At 40.6% G+C, this 27,016-nt stretch overlaps 1 protein-coding gene across 7 annotated transcripts in view; it reads right to left on the minus strand.

Annotated features, from left to right (window-relative positions):
• Positions 1 to 27,016, minus strand: part of KIF1B (kinesin family member 1B) — a 153,944-nt gene that overhangs the window by 35,602 nt on the left and 91,326 nt on the right. For 5 of the 7 annotated variants that reach the window (XM_018060362.1, XM_018060363.1, XM_018060361.1 and 2 more), the window contains 10 exons: positions 20,091 to 20,184; positions 19,014 to 19,162; positions 16,972 to 17,150; positions 16,050 to 16,187; positions 14,637 to 14,885; positions 6,245 to 6,363; positions 5,191 to 5,276; positions 3,546 to 3,675; positions 3,211 to 3,373; positions 327 to 417 (listed from right to left, as the gene is read on the minus strand). In XM_018060362.1, coding sequence (XP_017915851.1) covers positions 327 to 417; positions 3,211 to 3,373; positions 3,546 to 3,675; positions 5,191 to 5,276; positions 6,245 to 6,363; positions 14,637 to 14,885; positions 16,050 to 16,187; positions 16,972 to 17,150; positions 19,014 to 19,162; positions 20,091 to 20,184 — 1,398 coding nt within the window. The remainder of the gene's footprint in view (positions 1 to 326; positions 418 to 3,210; positions 3,374 to 3,545; positions 3,676 to 5,190; positions 5,277 to 6,244; positions 6,364 to 14,636; positions 14,886 to 16,049; positions 16,188 to 16,971; positions 17,151 to 19,013; positions 19,163 to 20,090; positions 20,185 to 27,016) is intronic. The other 2 variants (XM_018060368.1, XM_018060366.1) reach the window with 1 other exon arrangement.

Raw genomic sequence — 27,016 nt, forward strand, 5'->3', positions numbered from 1 at the left:
TTTCTAGGACAGAAACACTAAAACAACTCACAGTTCAATGACAAAGAATTTACTGGCAGACCAACCCCCAATGCTACGCACAGGCCCACTGTCATTCAGAGAAGATGCTGGCTGCTCTGTCCACTGAAGATGAGCTCAGGGCCCTGGCCATTCCCTCCACTGTCCGCTCTCACCATAGACCTCCCCCTGCATAGCAGCTCAGATTATCATCCTTCTTCGGCTGAGAAAGCCAAAGGGAGCCTGTACATGATGGCTGCCTCGCACCAGCTGCTTCAGGGTACCACCAACCTGTAATACACCTGGCAAAAAATGTCCACGTGACTTACATTCTGCACATGGTAAAAGCCCAGCGGACTTCCTCTGCCGTTGTTTTTGAGGGGTTCAGTGGAGAATGCTTCATCATGCCGATGCAAAAAACTTGAGAGATCGAAAAAGACAAAAACCCACGTTAATTTCGAATTCAGTGGTATCATCAGGATTCTCTTGGATCCCATGGAAAGAAGCATCTTAAGCAGAGTTTTTAACTGAGACAAGTTATCTGCATTGCCCTGTAGAGAACACGTTCCATATCACACAGATAGCATTTTAGGTTCTACTTCAAAACTGACTGAAAAATCAACTCACCCTACCACTTAGCTGGGGCTTCCCTGATGGCTCAGTGGTGAAGAATCTGCCTGAAGTGCAGGCAATGCAGGAGACATGGGTTTGATCCCTGCATAGGGAAGATCCCCTGGGTAGGGAAGAAGTGAATGGCTACCCACTTCAGTATTCTTGCCTGTAGGATTCCATGGACAGAGGAGCCTGGAAACCTACAGTCCATGGGGGTGTCAAAGGGTCGGACATGACTGAAGCAACTGAGCACACACCACTTAGCTATGAAAACATATGAAGAGTGAATTCAGTGAACTCTCATTCCAATGTAGAAGGTTTTTACTGAAAATAAAAACTGAAATCATTTTGTATAGAAAAGATTTGGCAGATTGAAGCTTTTATAAGGTAGTACTAAAGCCTGTGGATGGCATACCTGCTGGGAGCCTCTCTAAGACCAGCGAGGAGTAGATTCAAATGTCACCTCTTCCAGGGAGACTTCCCTGACTCACTCAAACAGTTCTACATTCCCATAGCAACAGGGACCTATTTTTCTTCAGTAGCAATGATACCATTATTTGTAATAATGTATTTATTTGTCTGTTTCCCCAAAAGAGAGTGTGTGTCTCCCACAGGGCTTGAAATAAAGAAAATACTCCTGAAATGTTTGCTGAGGCTGGGCTATGTTTACTTATTCTCATAAATAATGAGATTTTATTGTTCTGTCTCCCAAATATTAGTCTGAAATAAAAGGAAGTGGAAAACTATAGAATACACAATTCAAAGATGTACTGCTAGACAGAAATATCCACTAGAAGGATACCCCACACTCCTATAAGAAAAAAGGGATCAACAGGGGGCAGAGAGACCAGGTCTTCCATGAACTCCTGGTCTTCCATATTACAGTTGACCCTTGAACATCACTGGTGTTCTGGGTCTGGACTGCGTGGGTCCAATTACATGTGGATTTTATCAAGAGTAAATTTTATGGTTTTGCATGATCCACAGTTGGTTGAATCTTTAGATGTGGAACTGTGGATACAAAGGAACCCTGGATACACACTTGGGTTTCAGACTTCGTGGAGGAGGGTCAATGCCCGTAACCCCTGAGTTGTTCAAGGGTCAACCATAATTCTCTCAGCCTAAAGACCGTGGTGGACTTTTGCCAGGTAATCAAATCACATACCACTGTGACACTGCATCTTTCCACACTACGCGTACTCTTGCCTATTTTCTTTCTTCTCATTTCTCCTTACCTTTCTCCCTCTCTTTTACTTTTTACTCCCTTCTTTTTCTTCCAATTTCTTCCTTTCCAGACCACACAGTGCACCTGCCAGAGGCTGCATGAGCATCAGCTGGCCTCTGCCCTACACTCCTCCAAGGCTCTCCCTGGAGCAGATACCAATATCTCGGGGTCCCACACAGGTAATACATGAGGCCACTGACTGTGCTCTACAGCTGTGTCTTCCCAATGCAGGCCAGATGAGAGTTTATAAAAATCCCAGAAAAATCTGAGTCTTCTTTCAACATGAGTCAACATGCCTTTTCCTCCAGGGCTTACACCAGGTGGAGATGATACTCTCTTTTCAGGAGACTTTGGGACAGAAGTTAATAGACCATTCTTGCCATTTCAGATGTCAGCTGACCAAGCAGGTCTTTTCCATAAAATACGTTAGCTACTAATGGAGACTATTAGTGAAAACACATTAAATGGGCAAATCTGCACTGGATGGATAATATTTCCTCAACTGTTAAGTTTTAGCAAATGACATTAGCAGCTTCCTACATAATAACCACATTTAATTGAGGACTTGGCTGCCAACTACATAGAAAGGAAGCTGCATGAGGCCTCCAGAAAGGATAAGGCACACACTTGGGGGAAAGGAAGGGCAGAAGCCTAAAGCAGCCTTTTGGTGGCACCAACAGCAAACCACGGGCTTTAGGAATGGGGCAGTTCAGACTTCCTTCTCTTATACTGTGCCCCTCTCCAAGTACTCAAAAGATATATTTATGTTGGGAGTATTAAAACCTAAGATTCTCCAAAAAATGTTTTTGGAAGTCTTAAAACAAAAGTAACTAGAGCACAGAGCTCCAGAGGGTTACAGGATAGAAAATGCTTATTAAACAGATGAGAAATGAAACCTGTCACATCTTCTCTACTTACTTACTAGCTTTCTTTCAATGGATATAGAATTTTGCTGTTCTTTAAATGACTTACATTTTGCCTTTCCCAAGCATTAAACAGGCATAATTGGCAGTTGGTTAATTCACTGATTTCAGACTTGTTTATTAACAAGACATTCTGGCATGAAGAACATTAAAAAGGCTGATGAGTGAGCTTAACTGGATCTGACCCGGTACTCCTGGCAGAGGGGGACAGTCTACAACTGAACCTCTAGCAGCATGTGTGGCCGCACTCCTTCTCACTATTAACTCTGTTGCGTTCCACTGCCTGTTTCCACATCTTACTCCCAACCAGAGTAAAGAAAACATTTTATTTCAGGGTCTGGGAGTCATTTCTCTCTTGAGAGTATACAATCTGGCAAGTCTAAGAGCACTCTATAGTACACAAAAGTCATCATCTAGGTTAATGGCTAGGAAGGAGGAGCAAGTGGGGCTTACTTGAACTGACAGAAGATGTCTGCATACTCTGGGAGGATTCCACTGGCCTGCAGCACTGTGACCCGGAAAGTGAATGCACTGCCCAGCTTTAGGTGGTTGCCGATCTCTTCAGAAAATCCCTCCATCATCATCTTACCATCCAGCAAAGTGCTTGACTTCAGATCTAAAGAGGGTCAAATGAACACAGGTACGGTTCAAATAATGACAAAGCACCTTTCAGAGAGGAGAGTGTATTCTTCCATCACTAGTTGATAAAAGCAGTGATCATCCTTGACAATGGTCAGTGTTTTCCCCTCTTGGAAAGCACCCCCAGTCACAGCACTCTGATTACACACCCAAGTCATTCATTCGGTTGACTTCTTCTGGAGTAGTGATGACCTCAGAACTCTGACCCTGTCCTTCCACAATCCTCAGCTCCTCCAAGGACAGACCAGAACGGGTCAATGCAACTGAAGAAATGTCACTCTGAAAACAAGGCAGCATAAGTAGATGATAAGTAGTATGACAACATATTTTTCCCACGTTTCTTTTACGTCTGTTTATGTGCCCCACAAATAATCGTGACTGAAAAGTTACGTGGATTAAGGACTGCCTGATGCTTGAGAAACCTATATGCAGGTCAGGAAGCAACAGTTAGAACTGGACATGGAACAACAGACTGCTTCCAAATAGGAAAAGGAGTCGTCAAAGCTGTATATTGTCACCCTGCTTATTTAACTTCTATGCAGAGTACATCATGAGAAACGCCAGGCTGGAGGAAGCACAAGCTGGAATCAAGATTGCTGGGAGAAGTATCAATAACCTCAGAAATGCAGATGACACCACCCTTATGGCAGAAAGTGAAGAGGAACTAAAAAGCCTCCTGATGAAAGTAAAAGAGGAGAGTGAAAAAGTTGGCTTAAAGCTCAACATTCAGAAAACTAAGATCATGGCATCTGGTCCTATCACTTCATGGGAAATAGATGGACAAACAGTGGAAACAGTGTCAGACCTAGACAGCATATTCAAAAGCAGAGACATTACTTTGCCAACAAAGGTCTGTCTAGTCAAGGCTATGGTTTTTCCAGTGGTCATGTATGGATGTGAGAGTTGGACTGTGAAGAAAGCTGAGTGCTGAGGAATTGATGCTTTTGAACTGTGGTGCTGGAGAAGACTTGTGAGTCCCTTGGACTGCAAGGAGATCCAACCAGTCCATCCTAAAGGAGATCAGTCCTGGGTGTACACTGGAAGGACTGATACCAATGCTGAAACTCCAATACTTTGGCCACCTCATGTGAAGACCTGACTCATTGGAAAAGACCCTGATGCTGGATTGGGGGCAGGAGGGGAAGGGGATGACAGAGGATGAGATGGCTGTATGGCATCAATGACTCGATGCACATGAGTTTGGGTGAACTCCAGGAGTTGGTGATGAACAGGGAGGCCTGGCAATGGCAACCCATTCCAGTACTCTTGCCTAGAAAATCCCATGGATGGAGGAGCCTGGTAGGCTGCAGTCCATGAGGTCACTAAGAGTCGGACACAACTGAGCGACTTCACTTTCACTTTTCACTTTCATGCACTGGAGAAGGAAATGGCAACCCACTCCAGTGTTCTTGCCTGGAGAATCCCAGGGATGGGGGAGCCTGGTGGTCTGCCATCTACGGGGTTGCACAGAGTTGGACATGACTAAAGGAATTTAGCAGTAGCAGCAGGGAGGCCTGGCGTGCTGCAATTCATGGGGTCGCAAAGTGTCAGACACGACTGAGCAACTGAACTGAACTGAACTGAGAAAAGGTGATTCCACATAGTGTAAATGCTGGGCCTTCACCCTCGCCTTGGGAACTGTCAGACATGTCCTATGTTCTATTAAACAACCCTGTGGCTACCTACACTCTTTAGTTCTAGGGAGAACTTCCCTCCAATGCTGAACATCCATCCTCCTAACAAATCTGTCTTTCTCCTTCCACAAGGTTTTTCTCTTCCTGGAAGATTTCTCACCTGATTAAAGTACTCGTTATCAAAAGATATTTTAGCTGTTCCTGACTGTCGAATTCCGGAGCCGTAATCAGGAGCTTCTTCATCCGCTAAGCAAAAAAAAAAAAAGCAAGGATGAGATGACATATGGGGCCGAGGGAAAATGACTCATTGAATTACAAAATAAACAGGAAAGTAGTGGAAACTTAAGGCCCCAAACATTTAATATAAGAGGATATACTAAAGAACAAGTCTTTTGCATGAGAAAGAATGAGACTAAGGCAGTAAGATCAAATAGGGTTTCCACCTCCACTCAGGGAAACATACTGCTCTCCTTGCTCAAACGAAACTAGTTAATAAACAATCAGTTTGATTCTTGATACTGCTCAAATATCATACTTAGAAATACTGTTCCCTTTTCTTGGTGAGACTATATGCAATAATACTCAATAAATATTTGAAAATACTAGACTGAATTTGCAGAGACCACCATAAAGTCAACACTGGTGACTGTCACACATTTCCATGGGGAAAAGCTGAAAGGTCATTAAATACAGCACAGCATTTGGAAATTAAAACAGAAAAGCTAACAGAGAATAGCCATGTTCTTTCCTCAGAAGGTAGGATGGATCTTGGAAAAGTGTAAAGTATCAAAATCTTGATCCACACATTACAAAACTGCAGCCAAAGCACAAAATGTCTAGCTGTATATCCTGAGAGAAAAGTAGGCAAGAAAATGTCTGAAAATCTTGTTACTCCTGAAGCAGTTAAAATCCATTATTTGAAATGCAAATGACTTTTATAACGTTAATCCAAGAGTTGTTCCTCATGGTAAAGGAAATCCCTTTACCTCATTATTCAAAAATAGCAGTAGGATCTACTACAAACCAAACAGGATCTACCTGTGAAATTTGGTTAGAAGAGTTAGAAAAGAAGCAGTAAAGGCTCTCTTTGAGACAGTCAGATGCACCACAGTTTGTTTTAAAGTGTGTAACTGAAACGTGGCCCACACGGAACCGGCCTCCTTTGTCTCAAGGCAAAGAACCCACAGCTTTCATTTCAGAAGAGGGGCACCTACCTGCAATGGCCTGCACAGCCACACGCAGAAATCCACGCACCTCGCCCTTCTCACTGACAATGGCCACCCTGTGAATCAGGGGCACGGGGTACAGCAGGTTGCTCAGGTAAACAAAGGCCCTAGAGACAGAAACCAGGAGACAAGCATCTGAGCATCCCACAGACAGAGAGGCTGGTTTTCAGATTTACTGAGAATATCTTCATGAAACTGTGAGCTGGCTTCTGGGCCCTGTCTTAAGGTTGACGCTCTGTTTTGTACTCTCAGACTGTCTCCGGATGTATTTTCAGCACAAATAACATATAAACAAATGCAAATGCTTGTGAAAGATCAACTTACACTAAATTACTCCCTATAAAAATTACTACAACAGGTAGAGGCGTTAACAGTTGGAAGTAGACTTCTAAGATATGAATACTGCTAAGGGTGGGGAAAAGGGAACCCATTAAGGAGTTCAACCTTTTCATGTAACTACATAAAGAGGTTTGGTTTTGTTTTTCCCAATAGATAAAACAGAAATCAGGAGACCAAAAAAAAACACAAAGGCCAGAGAAATGTGACTGAAATACAGTTAATAACTCTAAAATAGATTTCAAGTCACAACACTGTGGGTCTTTATTTTTACCCTAAGAAATGACTATATTTAGGCAAGATGACTGACACATATGGGGAGAAAGGCTATGAAGCCAGAAATATCTGTTAGTGAGCTTGTAGGAGATTCAGGATGGACATCAACAAAATTGCTAAGGAAGGAGACACTGATCCACAAAGGGTGGCTTTTGCTTCCAGAGCCCAAAACTTTACTCAGAAATCAGATACACAAAATAAGACCTAACATTTTCTACTTCAGATGAACTAGTGAAGCTGTATCACACTGGTTCTCTTTTTATCTTCTTTCATAATTTTATAGCTTTTGATTTTTTTCTTTAAGCAATACAAACTGGTGATCACAAAGTTTGGGTGTTTATTCCAATTAGTGAATGGGAAACAACCTAGTTCCTACTGTTGCTCCTATCTTCCCACTTGGTATATGCTGATCCTTGGACACGAGACAAGACAAAAGGTAAACATTTACATCAAGAAATCAAATGCAACCCAATGTGACACATACAGGCATACCTCGTTTTATTGTGCTCCACTGTTTTGCACTTTGCAGATATTGCATTTTTTATAAGTAGGTTTGTGGCAACCATGCCTCCAGCAAGGCACCATTTTCCCAACAACATCTGCTTATTCCATGACTCTCTGTCACATTTCAGTAATTCTCATAATATTTCAAAGTTTTTCATTATCACTGTATTTTTTATGGTGATCTGTGATCTTTGATGCTATTGCTACAATTGTTTTGAGATACCACAAACCACACCTATACAAGACAGTGAACTTACTCAGTACATGTGTGTTCTGACTACTCCACCAACAGGTCATTCCCCTGTCTCTCTTCCTACACTTGAGCCACCCCCCATTCCTTGAGACACAACAATATTGACATCAGGACAAGTAATAAGCCTACAATGGCCTCTAAGTGTTTAAGTGAAAGGAAGAGTCTTATGTCTCTTACCTGAAATAAAAAGCTAGAAACGATTAAGCTTAGTGAGGAAGGCAAGCTGAAAGCTGAGACAGCCTTAAAGCTAAGCTTTGTGTGTCAGTCAGTGAAGCGGTGAATGCAAAGGAAAGTTCTTGAAGGAAATTAAAAGTGCTACTCCAGTGAATACACAAATGATATAAGAAAGTGAAAAGGCCTTATTGATGATATAAAGTTTGTGTGGTCTGGATACAAGATCAAACCAGCCACAACACTGCTGTAAGCCAAAGCCAAATTCAGAGCAAGGTCCTCTCCCTTTAACTCTATGAAGGCCAAGAGAGATGAGGGAGCTGCAGAAGAAAAGTATGGAACTAGCAGAGACTGGTTCATGATGCTTACGTAAAGACATTGTCTCCATAACATAAAAGTGCAAAAGGAAGCAGAAGTACTGATGTAGTTGCAGCAAATTATCCAGAAGATCCAGCTGAGATAATTAATGAAGGTAGCTAACACTAAATAACTAAAGAGCTTTTTGATGAGGGTGAAAGAGGAGAGTGAAAAAAAGCTGGATTAAAACTCAACATTCAAAAAAAATAAGATCATGGCACCTGGTCCCATCACTTCATAGCAAACAGATGAAGAAAAAGTAGAAGCAGTGACAGATTTTATTTTCTTGGGTTCCAAAATCACTGTGGATGGTGACTGCAGCCTTGAAATTAAAAGACACCTGCTCCTGGGAAGGAAAGATATGACAAACCTAGACAGCATATTAAACAGGAGTACATGACTTTGTTGACAAAGGTCTATATAATCAAAGCTATGGTTTTTCCTGTAGTCATGTACAGTTGGATCATAAAAAAGGCTGAGCATCAAAAAATTGATGCTTTCAAACTGTGGTGGTGGAGAAGGCTCTTGAGAGTCCCTTGGCCTGTAAGGAAATTGAACTAGTCCATCTTACAGGAAATCAACCCTGAATACTCATTGGAAGGACAGGTGCTGAAGTTGAAGCTCCAATACTTTGGCCACCTGATGCGAAGAGCTGACTCATTGGAAAAGACCCTGATGCTAGCAAAGATTGAAGGCAAAAGGAGAAGGGGGGTGGCAGAGGATGAGATGGTTAGATAGCATCACTGACTCAGTGGACATGAATTTGAGCAAATTCCAGGAGACAGGGGAGCCTGGCATGCTGTAGTCCAGGGGGTTGCAAAGAGTTGGACATGACTTAGCAACTGAACAACAACAACAAAAACACTAAATAACAGATTTTCTTTGCAGATGAAACAGCCTTCTATTGGAAGAAGATGAAATCTAAGACTTTCAGAGCTAGAAGGAAGTCAATGCCTAGCTTCAAAGGACAGGCTGACTCTCACTAGGGGTTAATGCAACTGGTGACTTGAAGCTGAAGCCAATTCCCACTTACCATTCTGAAGATCCTAGGGCCCTTTAGAATTTCACTAAATGTAGTCTGTGTTCTATAAATGAAACAATGAAGTCTAGATGATCAGCACATCTTTTCACAACATGCTTTATGGGATATATTAAATTCACTGTTGAGACCTATTGCTCAGGGGCAGGAGCGAAAGAGTCCTTTCAAAATATTACCACTCACTGACAATGCACCTGGTCACCCACAAGCCCTGATGGAGATTAAGGTTTTCATGCCTGTTAACACAACACACACTCTGCAGCCCATGGGTCAATAAGTCATTTTGATTTTCAAGTCTTATTATTTAAGAAATACATTTTATAAGGTTACAGCTGCCATAGACAATGGTTTCTTTGATGGATCTGAAAAGGATACGTCATTGTAGATGCCATTAGGAACATCTGTGATTCATGGGAAGAAGTCAAAGTATCAATATTAACATGAGTTTAGATGAAGTTGACTTCAACCCCCATGGATGACTTTGAAGGATTCAAGACTTTGATGGAGGAAGTTAAGTGCAGATGTGGTAGAAACAGCAAGAGAATAGGAATTAGAAGAGGACTCTAAAGACGTGACTAAACTACTGTCTTTTAAAACTTTATGGGATGAAGGGTTGCTTCTTATGGAGGAGCAAAGAAAGTGGCTTCCTGAGATGGAAACTATTTCCAGTGAAGCTGTTGGGAAGATTTTTGACATGGTGACAAAGTATTTAAAATACTACATAAATATACTTGATAAAGCAGGGGCAGGGTTTGAATGGACTGATTCCAATTTGGAAAGTTCCACAGTAACAACAACACAGTGGGTAAAATGCTATCAAACAGCAGCCTCTACCAGCAGAGAGTCTATTTCACTGAAGGTTCAGAAGACGGCTAGCATTTTTTTTTTTTTTAGCAATAAAGTATTTTTAAATTAAGGTCATCACTGTTTAGTCAGTAAGTTGTGTTCAACTCTTTTGCAAGCCCATGGACTGTAGCCCACCAGGTTTCTCTGTCCATAGGATTTCCCAGGCAAGAACACCGGAGTGGGTTACCATTTCCTTTTCCAGGGAATCTTGGATCAGGGATTGAACCTGCATCTCCTGCACTGGCTGGTGGGTTCTACACTGCTAAGCCACCTGGGAAGTCCAAATTAAGACATGTATGTTGTTTTTTTAGACACAATGCTTTGCACACTTAATAGACCAAATGTAATGTAAACATAACTTTTACATGCACTGGTAAATAAAAAAAGGCATGCAACTGGCTAGTGCAATATTTGCTTTCATTGCGGTAGTCTGGAAACCAACCAGCAATATCTCCGAGGTATGCTTGTATGCATGTCTGCACCTTTTCCTGCTCTGAATCTACTTTAAAACAAAGCAAAGGAAGATGGAGTAGATTCTTGGGATTTCAAGTCAAAGAAATGAAAACAATTCTGAAAACAGACAAAAACACCACAGGAAAACAAATGTTAATAAAAGTAAAAGAGCATAAATGAAATATGAATGAAAGTATAACCGAAAAAAAAAAAAACCCACAATTCCAAGTGAACATGGAATCAGATGAAATGACATCTGCTTCCCTTTCAGTCTGCTCCAAAGGTGGGGGAGGGCAATGCTAAAAAAGAGGGCTAAAAGCTGTATGGGGCAAAAATCTTTAAATGAAAAGTCTGAAAAGGATTACAAACAAGACTCTCAAACATCAACTACTATGACAGAGTTTAAAGACTAAGAATTTGGCTTAAGGTACTAAATGAATCATTTTACTTCCAAAGTCAGCACACATACAGACCACCTTCATCTTCTGCCAGCATTCCAGCCACTGCCCCCTTCCAATCCCTTGACCATTAAAGAGCCATGGTGCATGCTCCATCCCTGTCTGCTGTCCTCTCTGAGCTCTACTACCCATTTCAAACCTTTGATTTCACATCTTCAGGTCTTATTTCAAATACCACTCTCTTAGGACAGGTCTCTCCAATGTTTTATGATCTCAGTAACACACAACTCCATCACTGCTATGATTTCCATTTACTTATGCAATCATCTGTCCATCTCACTCACCACATGGAAAACCCGTGAGGGCAGGAACCATGTCTGGATTTACTTGCCATTGTCTGCAGATGGCCTGGCTAGATTTACTGAATAAACGCACTCAAAAAATAGCTGTTGAATGACTGAATGTCTATGGACATAAGTGAATGGGAAAATGATTTGCTGTTTATCTTTAAGTAGAAGTGGAAGATTTTTCCGGAAAAACAGGTTAACCAGAGGTAAGAAGCAAAACCATTCAACTTTATATTGGGTTGATTTTCCAAAGTCATACTCATAATAGATATTAACTATATAGGACACGTTTAGATTCTTAACCATACTTAATTTATACAGCTGTTTTCATATTTAAAAGTAGCTATTTGAAAACAAGAACTCTTTTTTTAAAATTATTTTTTCAACTTTTTGGTTGTGCCACAGCATGCGGGATCCTAAGTCCCCGACCAGGGAACAAACCTGGGCTCCCTGCAGTGGAAGCTCAGTCTTAACTGCTAGACCACCAGGGAAGTCCCAAGAAATAAGTACTATCTGAGCACACAGTAAAGATGAGAATCCCCTTTCTATCTATGGCAATGGCTACTTCAAATGTGTAAGAATAGAAAGTATCCTTGTGGATTTCCCTTTTCAGAGAACTCTAGAATTCGAAGGCAGTGGTATGGGCATTGGCCCTGTGTCTACACAACCCCACAGTCTCTAGACAGCTTTTTGTCCTGTGAGAACACAGGCTCTCCAACCCAAAATCAATGCTCTGGACTTTATAAAAGCTCTCTTACAAATCTTTTAAAACTGGTATTTTTATAGTTATTATTCATTCTTGAGAATCCTTGTACCCTGATCTAGCAGACTGAAAGAGAAGAGGGATGAGAGAGGGGAAGATGTAAAGGATATATTAGCATAAAGTTCTGTGAGGTTACATAAAAAGGGAAACAAATTCTGTCAACACAAAGATAATGAAGACCAGCGCAATTACAACCCTAGTTACAGAAAGAATGTCAGTTTAGGTACTTAGGTCACAGAATAACACAGGAGACCTTTAACCAGAAGACTAGCTTAAATATTTCACATTTCATCCCAAGTGATGATGGATGATTCATAACATCCCAGCATGCCATAAGAGAACAGCTAAAGGGACAAGCTCTTTTAATTTTCATATAAAAATTCACCAGAGGCAGCCAAGGCCATGAATCAAAACCTACAAATGGAATTTTTTTAAAAACTAGAAATTTTATGTGAATTGTATTTGTAATTATATGTCAATAGGGGAACTCTAATCCCATGAATCACAAAAACAGCAAAGAAGTTACACTTCTTACACAGAGAGTGACCGGTACCTAACTAGGTGACGCTGTATTGCTATGAATTGTCTGTAGGTAAGAAATGCCGTCAAGGGCGAAAATAAGAGCCAGGCTTCACTCTGCTGACCACTACGATTTCACCTCCTCCCTACTGCTTTCCTTGCAAAGTCAAGTGAGTTTCAGAACCAGGGAACCCAAAGAAATGGAAAAGTCAATTCCTAAGCCGTAGTTCCAGAAGTAATTTATTTGAAAATTGAAGTAGAGGTGACTGCCTTATACCTACACTTCAATCTGATATGATTAAAAGGAGAGAAAATACATACATCTCAAGGCAGAGAATTTCCCCATTAAGTGGGATTTTGACTTAAGTTTTCCATACAACTGGCTCAAAATACAAACGCTTCCAAGCAGAACTCTTAACCAGAATATTCACTCTTCTAGTATGCATGAAAGAACAGGAAAGAATAAAAAGATCTATAAGGCTCTTTCTTTTTTTTTCTTACCTAACTCTCTATTTTACACTTGAGAACCCAACAGGCCTCAGTTTAAGTTGTCAGCCCTGTTAGGTCAGGGTTTTTCCCAACACACCACATGGTGTGAAGCCACCTATTCTTCATTTGTGATGATGTAGGACAAAAGTGAGCACCGTGAGAAGGTGAGAAGCTGCACAACCAGCACCAGGACTGAGCAGTTTACCAATAAAAACTTGGTTCCAATTTCCGACCCTCTTAGAAAAGAGGGTAGGAACGGCCGTAAAACCAGGAACGCATTATGGCCCCTTGATTCATGCACAGAACTGCCTTCCTCAGTTTTAATATAAATCAGCTCCTCTGAAATCCTGAACATCTGTTCCCGGCATACACCAGGCAATATTCATGGCTGTATAATCCCTTTACATTTATTCATGGAAAACCTGAATAAATGCCCCTTAGCCATTATAAAACCCTGAGGCTGTCTAATATTCCAATCCATGGTTATAACTGAGGTCTTCATTTCTATCAAAAAAGCATTTATTTTCTCCCTTTCCATAAAGCTGATTATCTTCTACATTTAATTCTCACCAGGTAACCAACCAACACCATACTATGAGGTAAGCTTTAGAACCTTACACACCTAGTGGGTCAGGAGACTTGCTGCACTTTAGGTTTATTTTTAGATAACTGATGTCAACCCATTAACACTGAAGTAATTTCCCTTTATTTTTAAAGGGTTCAACAAAATATGGTTTTAAAGTACCACTGAAATTAAATTTAATACCTCAAAACATAGTACTTTTTTTAATCCACTGAGTGCTGCACTGCTGAATTTGTAATTAAAATTACTTTAGCATGAAGACTGGAAGGATGTAGACAAAGACCCCAGTATGAGGAACATGTGCATGAGAGCTCTGCATCACTGACAGATGGGGCCAGAGACAATGCCTCAGTTTGGCAGCTAAACTCAACACAAAGCAGTGTCATGGAGCACTGAACAAATATCTATTGTTGACGGTTTCAACAGATAATTTTATGAGATTCATCATTATAATGCCTATAGGTAAAATCTTAGTAGAAGGCAAAGATCCATGAAACTGCAAAAGAAAGGTATCCATCTGAGTTAGACGAAGAGGGAATTTCATGTTCCTGATTTTTTTCTGGGCTCACAGACTATGCAAGAAATAAACCTAATGCTACCCCGACTCTGCATTTGTCCCTGTGATTTCTGCTGATGCCAAGAATCCCTTTCTCCTAACATTGGACTTGCTCTGCTCTCCCTCTCATATTGCTCCCTTAGGCTTCCTCACTCATATTCCTACAAGAGGAAATATCAGACCACAAGAACATTTTCCAACTCCACAACAGTGTGACTCTTGGCTTTAATTACTTTCTCCTCTGGGGTCTCCTCCTTCAGAACAAAATTACTAGGCATGTAAGACAAGGGATTCTCCATGTAAAGGAATCACACACTGCCACGTATGTTGCACTGAGGAGGCCAAGTAGCTCCCAGACGCTGCCTGAGGGCTCTCTCACCCGCATCATGAATTGAACTAGATTAAAGCAAAATTGTCCAAAATTGCATAAGGAGCCTCTTTAGAGCAAGAGCTGGTCCCTTTTCGCCTTTCTCACTTTAACCTCACCAACCTTCCCACTAAAATGAACCATGGGGACCGGTCGTAAAACGGGTCGTGCCCGTCACTGAAGAGATCTGAGCCCTCCTCCGTCCCTGCGTCAGAGCCGGTGTCATCCACGAACGCCTCCTCATCAAAGTCCTCCATCTCCTCTTGCTGCTCGTCAGCCAGCTCAGTGATGTCGGAATCGGCCGTGGAAAAAGTGGGGGAGGGTGTGCGGTCAGCAAGGCGCTCATTCACACAGCCGTGGAAAATGGGGGAGCTAGACACCAGGGGACACGCCGATGGACACAGCCAAGGAGAGAGGAACAGTCGGTTAAACAGGAAGCTACAGGTGCCAACAGGACAGAACCCACTGAGGAACCAAAACAAAATAAGCAAGTGGAAAAGCAAAAGGACAAAATAAGCATAAATCATCTGGTTCAGGTGAAAGGGAACAAGGACTGATCCTTAGAATAAGAAAAGCAAAGGAAATACATGAGTAGAATATGCCAGGTAAATAACGTGCTGTAAAACATTTACGTTCCCCCATTCACACAAAAGATTAGCAGCCAGGCCTCAAAGGAGCCACTCAATATCAAGTGAAATAATAAAGTTTAAATCTTTATTCCAATCTCCATGTCATTGTGGAGCAGCAAACAAAATGGATGAATGATATATGGCAAAGTAGGTATATACTTTGCTTGGGTAAGATGTGTCTGGCCAATTCATCTCTTTAAATAAAAACACACTCTACTATCAGAGCAGAGTGAAAAAGACTAATTTCATTTCTACAAAATACTACGACTTCAGCTTCACCTTTGAACCCAGGTCCTTTAAAACTGTCAGAAAGTTTTCTCAATCAGAAAATAATTCAAATTCTGAAATCATTAAGGTGAAAACTTACATTTCTCTGCTTTTAAAATTCCAAATCTCTAAGAACTTGACTAAACATGGACTCACATTCAATGCTGACTAAGGTATACATAAAAGAGGTGCAAGCGGGCTACTCAGGTGTGCAACTATTCACTCTTGGTAAAGACTAAACTGAGATGCACTGTTTTCAAAATTAAAGTGAGGACGTAGCAGGTCATGGAGAAGTTGTAGTCTGATAAACTGCATGTCATATTGTGATTCTGAACCATGTTGGATACAGACACAGGTTTTCTTTTTCTTTTAATTCTATCTTGGTCAAGAGTAAGACATTTTGTGAATGAGTTGAGAGGCAGGGAAAACTGTCAGCTACTTTGTTTCAAAGTCTGAGACTTAAACCTGCCAGCCGGATAAAAGGGAAGGAAAATATACCAAATGGTACAGTGGCTATGTGTGAGTGAATAAGATTACAAATGGGGGCTTTTTTGTACTTTTTTTCTTTAATTTTATGTAATACCTTTGAGGCTTTAAACAATTAAAACCATTACCTGAAAAGAATAAAATCATCACATACCTTCCCACAAGTTTGAACCAATGGAACCGATCATAAAATGGATCGCTGCCAGTCATGGTGGTCTCACTTTCATCTTGGGTGCTGGAGGCCATCTCCCCTGCTCTGTCATACATCTCTCTCATCAAATCCAGCCTCTGCCTGGACAGTAAACGTAAAGTGCACTCGGTTAGTATCACAAGGTCACATCAAAATTTCACACTGGAAGGATCTTCCATGCAAGGTTTTATAAAGCTGCTCCCACCATTTAATGATATTAAAAAAGAATGAAGGCAAAAAGCACAGAAACTCTAACACTCAGTATCCAAAGTGTCAGAATCTAGAGAGAGGCCATCAAGAAAGTCAAGAATGGCCATCTAATCTCTACTGAGTCCCAGGATAAATGTAGTTCAATGGCATATGGTATCTCAAACATACTGAAACAGCACAAAATACCTCATTATACTAAAGGAAAAGGAAGCTATGCTATTTCATCATCATCATGAGATCCAGGTTTGAAAAGATGAATAATTACTAGATCTAAGACAGAAACAGATATTATAAAATTAAAAGTTAAAATATAAGAGCGTCTATTGAGGGTTAATTAATTTTAATTCCACCCCCCTCCCTGCCAAATTTGCATGCCATCTTTGCACAAGCGCCATGTAATCTTTCCTTTGTCATCTCAAATTTAGTATACACGCTGCCAAAGGAACATTATGGAGGGTAAATGTAAATCACCTCTACAAAAGACAAAGATATTCACAGAGCACGATTTGTTCACTTAGAAGAAAATGAATGGACAGTGCTATTACCAACATCAGCAACAGCACTTAGATGCACAAAAAGGAAGCAATGGCAACATCACAGAGAGAAGAGCCCATGTGAGCAATTCATTATTATTTTCTAAATAAAACAATTGGCTTTATATGTAATGTTTTCATACTTAAGTTTCTCCAAAGACCAATAATGTGTTGCTCCATTTTTCAGATCCTGAACTTCTACAGCTACCACTGTACGAGGGAAAGGTCTGTCTTCCTGAGTTTTTTCAGTCTCAGTCGGAAGCAGTTCAGGAGGCAGAGGGGAGTACAACGTGTCCGTGAGCAGAACAAACTGAAACTGCACCTAAATGGACAGAAGAAACCATGGACAAACAGGCTTTTTGTTTTTCCAAGTGATGTTCAGAAACAAGGCAACATAATTAGGCCCAATGGGAAAGACGTCAAACAGCAGCATGTGGTCAACAGCTTTTGATTAAGTGAGAAACGTGGCTACTTATACATTAATCATTTAGCTATTTACAGTCTTTGTTTTCCTGGCCTGGCACAGTGTTTTTGCACAATCTAAAATCTCAATAAATATATCCTGGTTAACCGAACAAAGACTTCCATAGAGAACAGAAGGTGGACCCAGGAATGCATCTCCAAATGAGAGCAGGTAGACATGTGCTAAGGATTTCTGTTAAATTCAGAGGATTATAACTGTTACTCTTAAAAGTGTTTACTACACAAAAGTGCTTTGCATTCATCATGTCATTTATTTCTTGGTAACTCTATTTTTTTTTTAACCAACCATTAATGAAATGATAGGTACAGCTATGAGAAAAAAAGACCTAGCCCCTGCCATCATTTAATCTATTTAAAGAGAAAAATAATTAATATATAATCACAAAATGAGATGGAGTTACAAAAGAATAAGAGGTCTTATTCCTATTTCATGAAACTAAAAATACAGCCCTAGAAAAACAGAATGATTTTTCCCCAAAGTCAGGCAGTGTGAGATCTTACCTACTTCTCAATACTGCCCCCTCATCCTATTCCCTGTAATCTTAGCAGTCAGGAGACTGTCAAACAGAGGGACACGCAGAACAATGAATCTATGCTGTGGTGTGATGTTTCTGGCATCACAATTACCATGCGTAGACACTGTTTTGGCACTGTATGTATATTCATTCTCTCACCCCTCAGGAAATCACAAAAACCCTGGGTGGCAGGCCTAGTTGCCAAACTCCTTCTGCAGATGAGGGACTACAGGCCCAAGTTACTAGAGTTAAACAACTGGGAGAGTTGGGGTAGGAACCTGGCTGTCTGGTTGCAGAATGCATGTGCTTGTCCATTACACAAAACTGCCTCTCAGAGCCTAGTAGAGGAGAAGGCCCAGAGGACTTAAAGGTGCCAACTTAATGGAAGAGAACTAAAGGAAAACTGAGATTTTCAGAACCCAAGAGTAATATTTTTCTACTGATATGCTTCTTTAACTCTCATCAGGAATACAGTCTCCTCATATATAAAACAGGCTAGAAAACATGTTATTTTAAAAATTTCATTTAACAAATACTTAAAGACATCACTTTGCCAACAAATGTCCGTATAGTCAAAGCTATGGTTTTCCCAGCAGTCATTTTGGATGTGAGAGTTGGACCATAAAGAAGGCTGAATGCTGAAGAACTGATGCTTTCAAATTGTGGTGCTGGAGAAAACTGTTGAGAGTCTCTTGGACTGCAAGGAGATCACCAGTCAATCCTAAAGGAAATCAGTCCTGAATAGTCATTGAAAGGACTGATGCTGAAGCTGAAGCTCCAATAGTTTGGCCACCTGACGTGAAGGGCAGACTTACTGGAAAAGACTCTGATGCTGGGAAAAACTGAAGGCAGGAGGAGGGGAGGGTAGCAGAGGACGAGATGGTTAGATAGTATCACCAACTCAATGGGCATTTGAACAAACTCTGGGAGATAGTGAAGGATAGGAAAGCTTGGTGTGCTGCAGTCTATGGGGTCCCAAAGACTCAGACATGACTTAGCAACTGAACAACAACTAGTACCTACTTCATTCCAGGCACGTATGTTAAATGAAGGCATATATAAACCTGTTTCACAGCAAAAAGCTGCTGACTTCACCAAAGGGAAAGGTGGCCTTAAAACGAGGACTATGAAGCCCATCAGGCTCAGCTCTGCCTCGGGATGGTCCCTGTTCCCACAACCTCCATTACCTTCTTCTTTAGTTCCACACTGATGGCATTGGCCTCCTTTAGGTAAACGGCATTGCCCCAGAGTAAGTCCCTTAATGAGGTGAATTGGTGAGACTTCCACTTCCGGAAGGCCCACTGGGCCAGCTCAAATTCATGTTGTGTCCACGGAACTGAAAGAGCAAACCAGGTGTATTTAATGGTGGACTCATAACTATGTAGAAATTACATCCCTCCTATACCTCAGCTTTTTAAAAAAATCAAGTTACTTTCCAGTTTTTCTTTCTTTTCTTTTAGATACAGCTCTGTGTGGTTTATCATAAAGAAAAACCCTTAGTCTGTTGTACAGACTATTTTCCTTTCTAGTAGAGGAAAAAGAAGGTCATACTTCACATAGATATTTAAAAATAAAGAATTCAGTGTACAAATTAAAGAGTTTCTTTAAAGTTATTATGAAGCCTTGAGATTACTGAAGAGGTTGGGTGAAAAAATAAAATATGATGAATGTTCACACTGCATTTTAATTTCAACTAAGAAATTCTAGAAAACTTAAGACAGGTAGGTATGACAAAACAATGTGATGAGCAATCTGCCAGAAAGAGATTTAATACATGCTTCTATATTCCAAAGTCCTCACGGGGAAATCCCTGACATAAACCAGCAAATAAAACAGAGCATCCTGTTTTGTTCTTTTTGGCCACACCACTCAGCATGTGGGATCTTAGTTCCCTAAACAAGGATCAAACCCTCACCCCCTACATTGGAAATGTGAAATTTTAACCACTAGACCACCAGGGGAATCTGTAAAACAGAGCATCTTAACAAAGATTAAGCTCTATATCTGCTTGTCACATATATATAAATTTCATATGTATGGTCATATGAGACAGTTTATGTAGATTTTTTTTACAGAGATTTCTACAGAGACTATGCTCAGAAACCCTGGGTTCTAAGAGACTATTAGTCCCACCCCCACCTCATAGAGTACAGCCTGGACGCTTAGCTTTGAGCATCTTTTAAATCATCTTTAAACTGGCTCAGGAATTTGACAACACAGATTCAGAACATCTACAGAGTAAAGTTTCGGTCTCTAGATTTCACCTTCTTCCTCCTCCTCTTCCTCTTCAGTTGTTTCTGCAGCCAGGGATCGCGTCTCCACCTGCTTCTGCAAGGCCTGCAACTTACTCTCATAGTCCTGAACGAAAACAAAGAAGATAACATGTAGGAGAGAGAGGAAATAGGAGGGAAAGAAAAGAGAAATGCAAGGAAGATTGGGCAAGGGAGAGACAGCAAAAGACAAAGAAACAAGAAGACAGCGGCAAGAAGCAACAATAAAAAGACAGACATACCGAGAAATGCTTCTGAACAAAGCCATAAAGCACCCAAAATAGTCTGCACTGGGTAAATGCTTTAAAAGATCTTGTATTCTAGGGAATTTAACTGTAGTCTCTCTTTCTACTCCTTAGACTCAAGAGTTCTTTATTTGGGATTACAGTAGAGCAAAGAGGGAATTTTCAAGGAAAAAAAAATGCATGTGTCCCTTAAAGGTTAAAATGCATTTAAATAGTATCTTAACACATCCAAGAATACCAAAGAAATACAATACTGGAAAAGATTAAGTTCACTAATATTGCTAAGAGTTCCAATTATCTGTTTGGATGGGAGAAAAAATTCAGATTGTAGACTCTGAAACTCTCTATGGATGAAATATTACTATCTTTGCAGATGCAGGAAAAGTTTAGCTTTCAGGGAACCTCAGTGTTGAAAGAACACAGTGTTATTAGGATTGAAATAATCGACATGCTGCAATTATTTATTCAATGAAGAAATTTTATATCAAAATATACTGTTATAATATAAAATGTACTATTATATTACAAATCATATTCATCCTTCCTTTCTTCCTTGTTTCCATGCACTCTCAATAAGTGTGATATCGCTACTATTAGTGAAAAATAAAATGGTTCTTGGGGGACTAAAAAAAACTTTTTAATGTATAAAACACAAATATACACACAGTATGTAAACTGATACCTTGTATATCTGAGGTATTAAAATGGCATAGTGGGGAGAGAAGAGGGAAAAAAATGTCTAAAACAGTTCCTTGGCGTGTTCATGAAAAAAAAAAAAAAAGCTTGCGTTTTTTGACAACAAAACAAGTTAAGAAAAAGACCTTCACACAGTAAAATACCAAATCACAGGGTTAAGCACAGCATTTAAAAAGAAAACTATTAGGCTTCCTGCTTCTCTAGGAGTGGCATGATTACAGGCTGTAAAGAGATAGAAGGTTTAGGTACGACCATGTACTGTTTTCAAACAAAGCTCTCCAAGTCACAAATCAAATATTCCATGCATAAAGAGGATCACTGAAAGCCCAGTTAGCAAACTTCATCACAAAAGGGGCTCCCAATGGTGATGCTAAGAAGGATGCAAATATTCTCCAGGCTCTAGTCATTTATCGTTTGGTCTCACAAAGGAAGCTTTCTCTCTTTAGTGGAGCTGGCAGTGACCAAGAGTCAGCGAAATAGCTCTTTAAAGACATCTCCGGGAGTTGGTGATGGACAGGGAGGCCTGGCGTGCTGCGATTCATGGGGTCGCAAAGAGTCGGACACGACTGAACTGAACTGAAACATGCTTTTTAGGATATCATGTACTGTGGGGAAAAAAGAAAAAGAAAAATATAAAGTACCAGGTATAAAGACGTCGGTTTTGCTCCTGGAACCTGATCTTACTAGTCTTATAATTCTGGGAAAGTTAATCCTTTTAACACCTCATTTTGGCCTTTTTATAAAATGAAGATTTTATTATTCCACCTGCCTAAATTTAAGGTAGGACTGCAGGAAGGATCAAAGGACAAACCATTTAAAAATGTATGTGAAAGTCCTGTTAAATGGCAACATACTATCAAAATGACAAGCAGCGTTTTTTGAAAGTTTCTTTTCTACATACATCCAGCCCTCCATCTTGGTTTCTAAATACCATTCTCCAGTAACAGAAACCAGGGCTCCTTAGGAAAATGACTGATTTCAGATTTGGAGCAAGGAAAATACAAGGTAACCCCAGAATATCTTGTGCCAGAAAGCAGAGAGTACTCAAAGACCAACAGGACCATTTCAAAAGGACGAAGACTCCCACTGGTCAATAAATGATAATAACAGGAAAAGAATATATACCACATTGAGTATAAAAAGAATCCATGAGACCACAGTGATACTGAAAGATGGAGAGAAAAAAGGGAAAGCTCTTCCTTACCAAAAAACAAAACAAAAGCCAGTTAATAAATGAAGAGGGAATGACAGAAAATCACTACTACAGTGTAACCCCAGATGTAGTAACTGAATCATCCAAGGATCATTAATACAAGCTACCACAACTGACAGAATGGAAAACAGAATAGTCACACAATCACAAGAGCCTATTAATGAGAAAGCACTAGGAAAAAACACATTAACTAAATTTATTAAACATTACTGAAAATAGGACAAATTGACATTTTACATCTACTGATGTGAAGCAGATGGAAGCACACAATATAACATTTATAGCATTCTTAACAATGTTTAACCTAAATCAAATCTTGAAGAAATAATCAAATTAGAAAGTGACCTAGACTCTTCAAAAATACCTATGTAATGAAAGATAAAAGAAACACCAGAACCAAATGCAATTAATAAACCTTGACTGGATCTTGGATTAAAAAAACATACACACTTTTAACATTTATATTTAGACAATTACAGAAATTTGAAAATTACCTGTATATTACATGATTTTGAATCAGTATTAAATACTTGGATGGGATAATGGTATTAAGAGAATATCCTTGGTTTTAGGATATTTATGTGTATGTAGGAGTAAACTATTGGAGAAGGAAACGGCAACCCACTCCAGTATTCTTGCCTAGAGAATCCCAGGGATGAGGGAGCCTGGTGGGCTGCAGTCTATGGGGTCGCACAGAGTCGGACATGACTGAAGCGACTTAGCAGCAGCAGCAGCAGCAGGAGTAAACTAACATGGTATCTGTAACTTATTCTTAAATGATTCAGAAATAGTATATACATATGGGTATACAAAGGTTCACTGTACTCTTTTTTTTTTTTTTTTCCAAAATAAGAGGTTGAGCTTTTTTTTTTTAAAAAAACCTATGTATGACATAAGATTCTCTCAGCAAAAAGAGACTGTTGATTTACCTAAAGAGCATCAGATGGAAAAAAATGTTAATATTTTAGCTTGAGAATTTTTTTGTTTTTCATTTTTGCCCCGATTTTTTAATTACAGCAATATACACACGACATAAAATTTGCCATTTTAACCATTTTAACGCATGAAACACGCTAACAATGTTGTATAACCATCACCACTGTCCATGCTCCAGAATTCTTCATCTTGTAAAACTGAAACTTTTTGTCCATGAAATACTAACTCCCACCCCTGCAGCCTTCAACCACCATTCTACCTTTTGTCTCTATGATTTTGGCTACTCTAGGTATCTCAGATAAGTGGAATCATGTATGCTTGTGACTTTTTGTGACTGGTTTATTTTTGAGGATTTCCTCAAGAACAGGATTACACCATGAGTAAGACAGACAGCTGGTGGGAAGCTGCTGTAGAGCACAGGGGGCTCAGCTCAGTGCTCGGTGATGACCTAGAGGGGTGGGGCGGGAGAGGCGGAGGGATGTTCAAGAGGGAGGGGATATGTATATGCATACAACCTCTCTGTTGTACTGCAGAAACTAAGGCAACATGGGAAAGCAATTATACTTCAATTTAAAAAAAAGGAAAAGAGAATGAGTTTACAAGCTGGTCAAACTACCAAATGAAGACAAAATCCTTAGATTCTGACAGTTAAAAGAGTGACTTTTCCTAAAAGCTGTGGTTGTGCTTTAGTGGCAGCAAAGCTGACATAAAAAGATGTTCAATAATGCTGCTGCTGCTGCTAAGTTGCTTCAGTCGTGTCCGACTCTGTGCGACCCCATAGACTGCAGCCCACCAGGCTCCCCCATCCCTGGGATTCTCTAGGCAAGAACACTGGGGTGGGATGCCATTTCCTTCTCCATCAATAATATAGACCTAAAACTTTAACTGCACTTTGATCAGGAAAAATTTCTATAAGCAGTTGGTAGTCCAAATGTCAATGAAAGTGAAGTGAAAGTGAAAGTTACTCAGTCATGTTCGACTCTTTGCAACCCCAAGAACTATTCAGTCCATGGAATTCTCCAGGCCAGAATACTGGAGTGGGTAGCCTTTCCCTTCTCCAGGGGATCTTTCCAACCCAGGGATTGAACCCAGGGCTCCCGCATTGCAGGTGGATTCTTTATCAGCTGAGCTATCAAGGAAGCCCCCAAATGTCAATACCAATTCTTGAACTGACCTCCTCTTCCCCAAACCAGGCTGCATATGAGCTTCCAACAAGGATATTTTGATTGTTAACCAGAAAAATACTAAGCCCTGGATTTTCCTGCAATAAATGGATAAAGAGATTCAGATACTAATGTTCTGTCCACTTCATGGAGAAAATCAGAATCATTACAGAAAACATGCTAAAAAATAATATATTTACCAATAGTCTTCTCTGTTTATAAAAAGTTCCAACTAACTGAATATATGCTCCATATTTATAAAGGCACTGCACTGTTTCTTCTTCTAGAATGTTCTCTCCCACCCGACTATCTTTGTTTTCAAGCTTACTTTGTGCTAGGAACTGTTCTAAATGTTTAACATGGATTGTTCCAAGCATCCCAATAATGCTATGAGAATGTTTCTATTGTTATTCTTGTGTTAAAAAAGAAAAACCTTAAAGAAATTAAGTAACTCTCCAAAGATCAAAATTAGCAAGTGGTAGAAAAAGAACCTGAACCCAAGCAATTGGACTCAGAGTATGCTATCTTTCTCAAAGAAAAACCACTATCCATCCATTCATTTGACAAATGAATACCATCTTCACTCCTATTATGTGCCAGATGCTAGGGATATAGTGAGTGGTCAGTAAGACAAAAGTTCCACTGGTGACGGAGATCTAATAAACACTAAACAGACACAGTACATGCTATGATTTCAGGAGAGAGAAATGCTATGAAGGGAGTTATCAGAGGCCAATAGAGAGACGAGATAGGTGGAGGAAAGCTAAGATTAGGTGCTCAGGGAAGGTCTCTCTGCAGAGATAACATTTAATCAGAGATCTAAGCAAGCACTCTGAGATCTTTGGTGAAGGTTCTTATTCCAGTCAACTTTAGCTGACAGCAAGCACAAAGGCCCTGATGTGGAGCTTGGAGTATTTAAGGAAAAGCAAGAAAACCGGTGCGGGTGGACTGGAGGAATGAGAAGAGTTGGAGAAGCAGTTGACAACTGTCAGATAGGGACTGGGTTGTGGACAGGTTTACAGGCCATGGAAAGGACTGTGGATTTTATTCTAAGGGTGTCACTGGTAGCCTAGAGCCAGGAAATCTAGCATATGTAGTAAAAATACCAATGTCCATGGAGAATTCCCTGTGGACTTGGAACAAGGCCAGAAGCCATGAAGCTGTCCCTGCTGTTTGAAGGGAGATGGCAATGGCCTGGTCCAGGGTCTCAGCAGGTGACAAAAAGCAAATGGAGCTGGCATATGTTTTAGAGGCAGAAGAAGTGTGCCCTGCAGATGAAGATGTGACCATGGGGTGTGAGAGAGAAAGGGAAACTGAGGATCACGCTTGAATTCTGGTCTGAGCTAGCTGCTCTGGTTTAGATAGTTCAGATGTGAGATGCCAGTTAACTCTCTGGATGTCAGGTCACAGTTGTGTGTTCGTGACCAGAGACTGGGGAAGGCCCAGGCTGGAGAGAGTATCTCTGAGAGTCAGCCGAGAGGGAGGTAGAGCAGGGGTCTGCAGACAGACTGCCTGCCTGAGACTGGACCTGGATTCCACTGAGCAACTGTGCGAGGATGGGAAAATACGTAAAATGGGATTAACAACACCTATACTTCACAGAGGAGGGGTGCTAGGAGGATTCAATGAGTTAATACATGTAAAATGTATTATATGTATTTGGTCCTAGTACTGTTGACCCTTGAACAATACAGGATGGGGCACTGACCCTCCACGCAGTAGAAAACTTGCACATAATTTTACAGTCAGCTTTTGGTTTCCAAGGTCCCACACCTGCAGATTCAACCAAATGTGGATCTGTGGTACGTATTCGCTGAAAAAAAACCCACATCTAAGTGGACCCATGCAGGTCAAACATGTGTCTTTCAAAGATTCACTGTAAACGCTCAACAGGAGGTGCTGTCTTCATTATCACCTGTGTGAACACAGAAGCTGAGGCCACAGATATGTGTGAGGTCACCTAGAGGAAAGATCAGATACAGGAAAAAAAAAATGACCTATGTCTGCGGCCACAGAGACCATGAACGAGCAGCGAAAGAAAAATCAGAAGCCATGAGAACAAAGGTTTCGAGAAGTAAAGAGCAGGCAAGCCATGTAAGATGCTAGAGAGATTTAGTAAAACGAGGACTAAGAAAACACCTGGATTTTCCATCAAGGAGACTCCTGGTGACCCTGACCAGACTGGCTGCAGTGGTGAGGTAGGAATGAGTCTGACTGGCCTGAGTTCAAGAATGGGGAGAGGAGACAAGAAAAAGAAGGTAGCCAGTGGGGAAAAGTACAGAAAACGCTCTCAGGAGTATTTCTAGAAAAAGGAACATACAAACACAGTGGCAGATCACAGGGAACACAACTTTTTTGAAACTGGTGTTTGCATGCTGACAGGAATAATGTAGAAGGAGAAAATCAGATGCTGTGAAAGAGAAGGGGTAGGTGTACAGTAAGTCCCTCAGAAAATGGAATGAAGGGAACGAGGGCTGGGCTAAGACAGGAGCACAGACAGTTCTTCCACCAAGAGGAGGGAAGGCCAGGTATGGGTATGGATGCATGGACACACGCAGACCTGGACATGGGAAGAAAAGAAAAACTTCCTGATTCCTTCTCTTTCTCAAAATGAAAGTAAGCAGCTGAGAGCAAAAAAAGGCCATCTTTCATCTCCTGAGACGCCTG

This window comes from Capra hircus, chromosome 16 (genome assembly GCF_001704415.2).
Source record: "Capra hircus breed San Clemente chromosome 16, ASM170441v1, whole genome shotgun sequence".
Classification (NCBI taxonomy): domain Eukaryota; kingdom Metazoa; phylum Chordata; class Mammalia; order Artiodactyla; family Bovidae; genus Capra; species Capra hircus.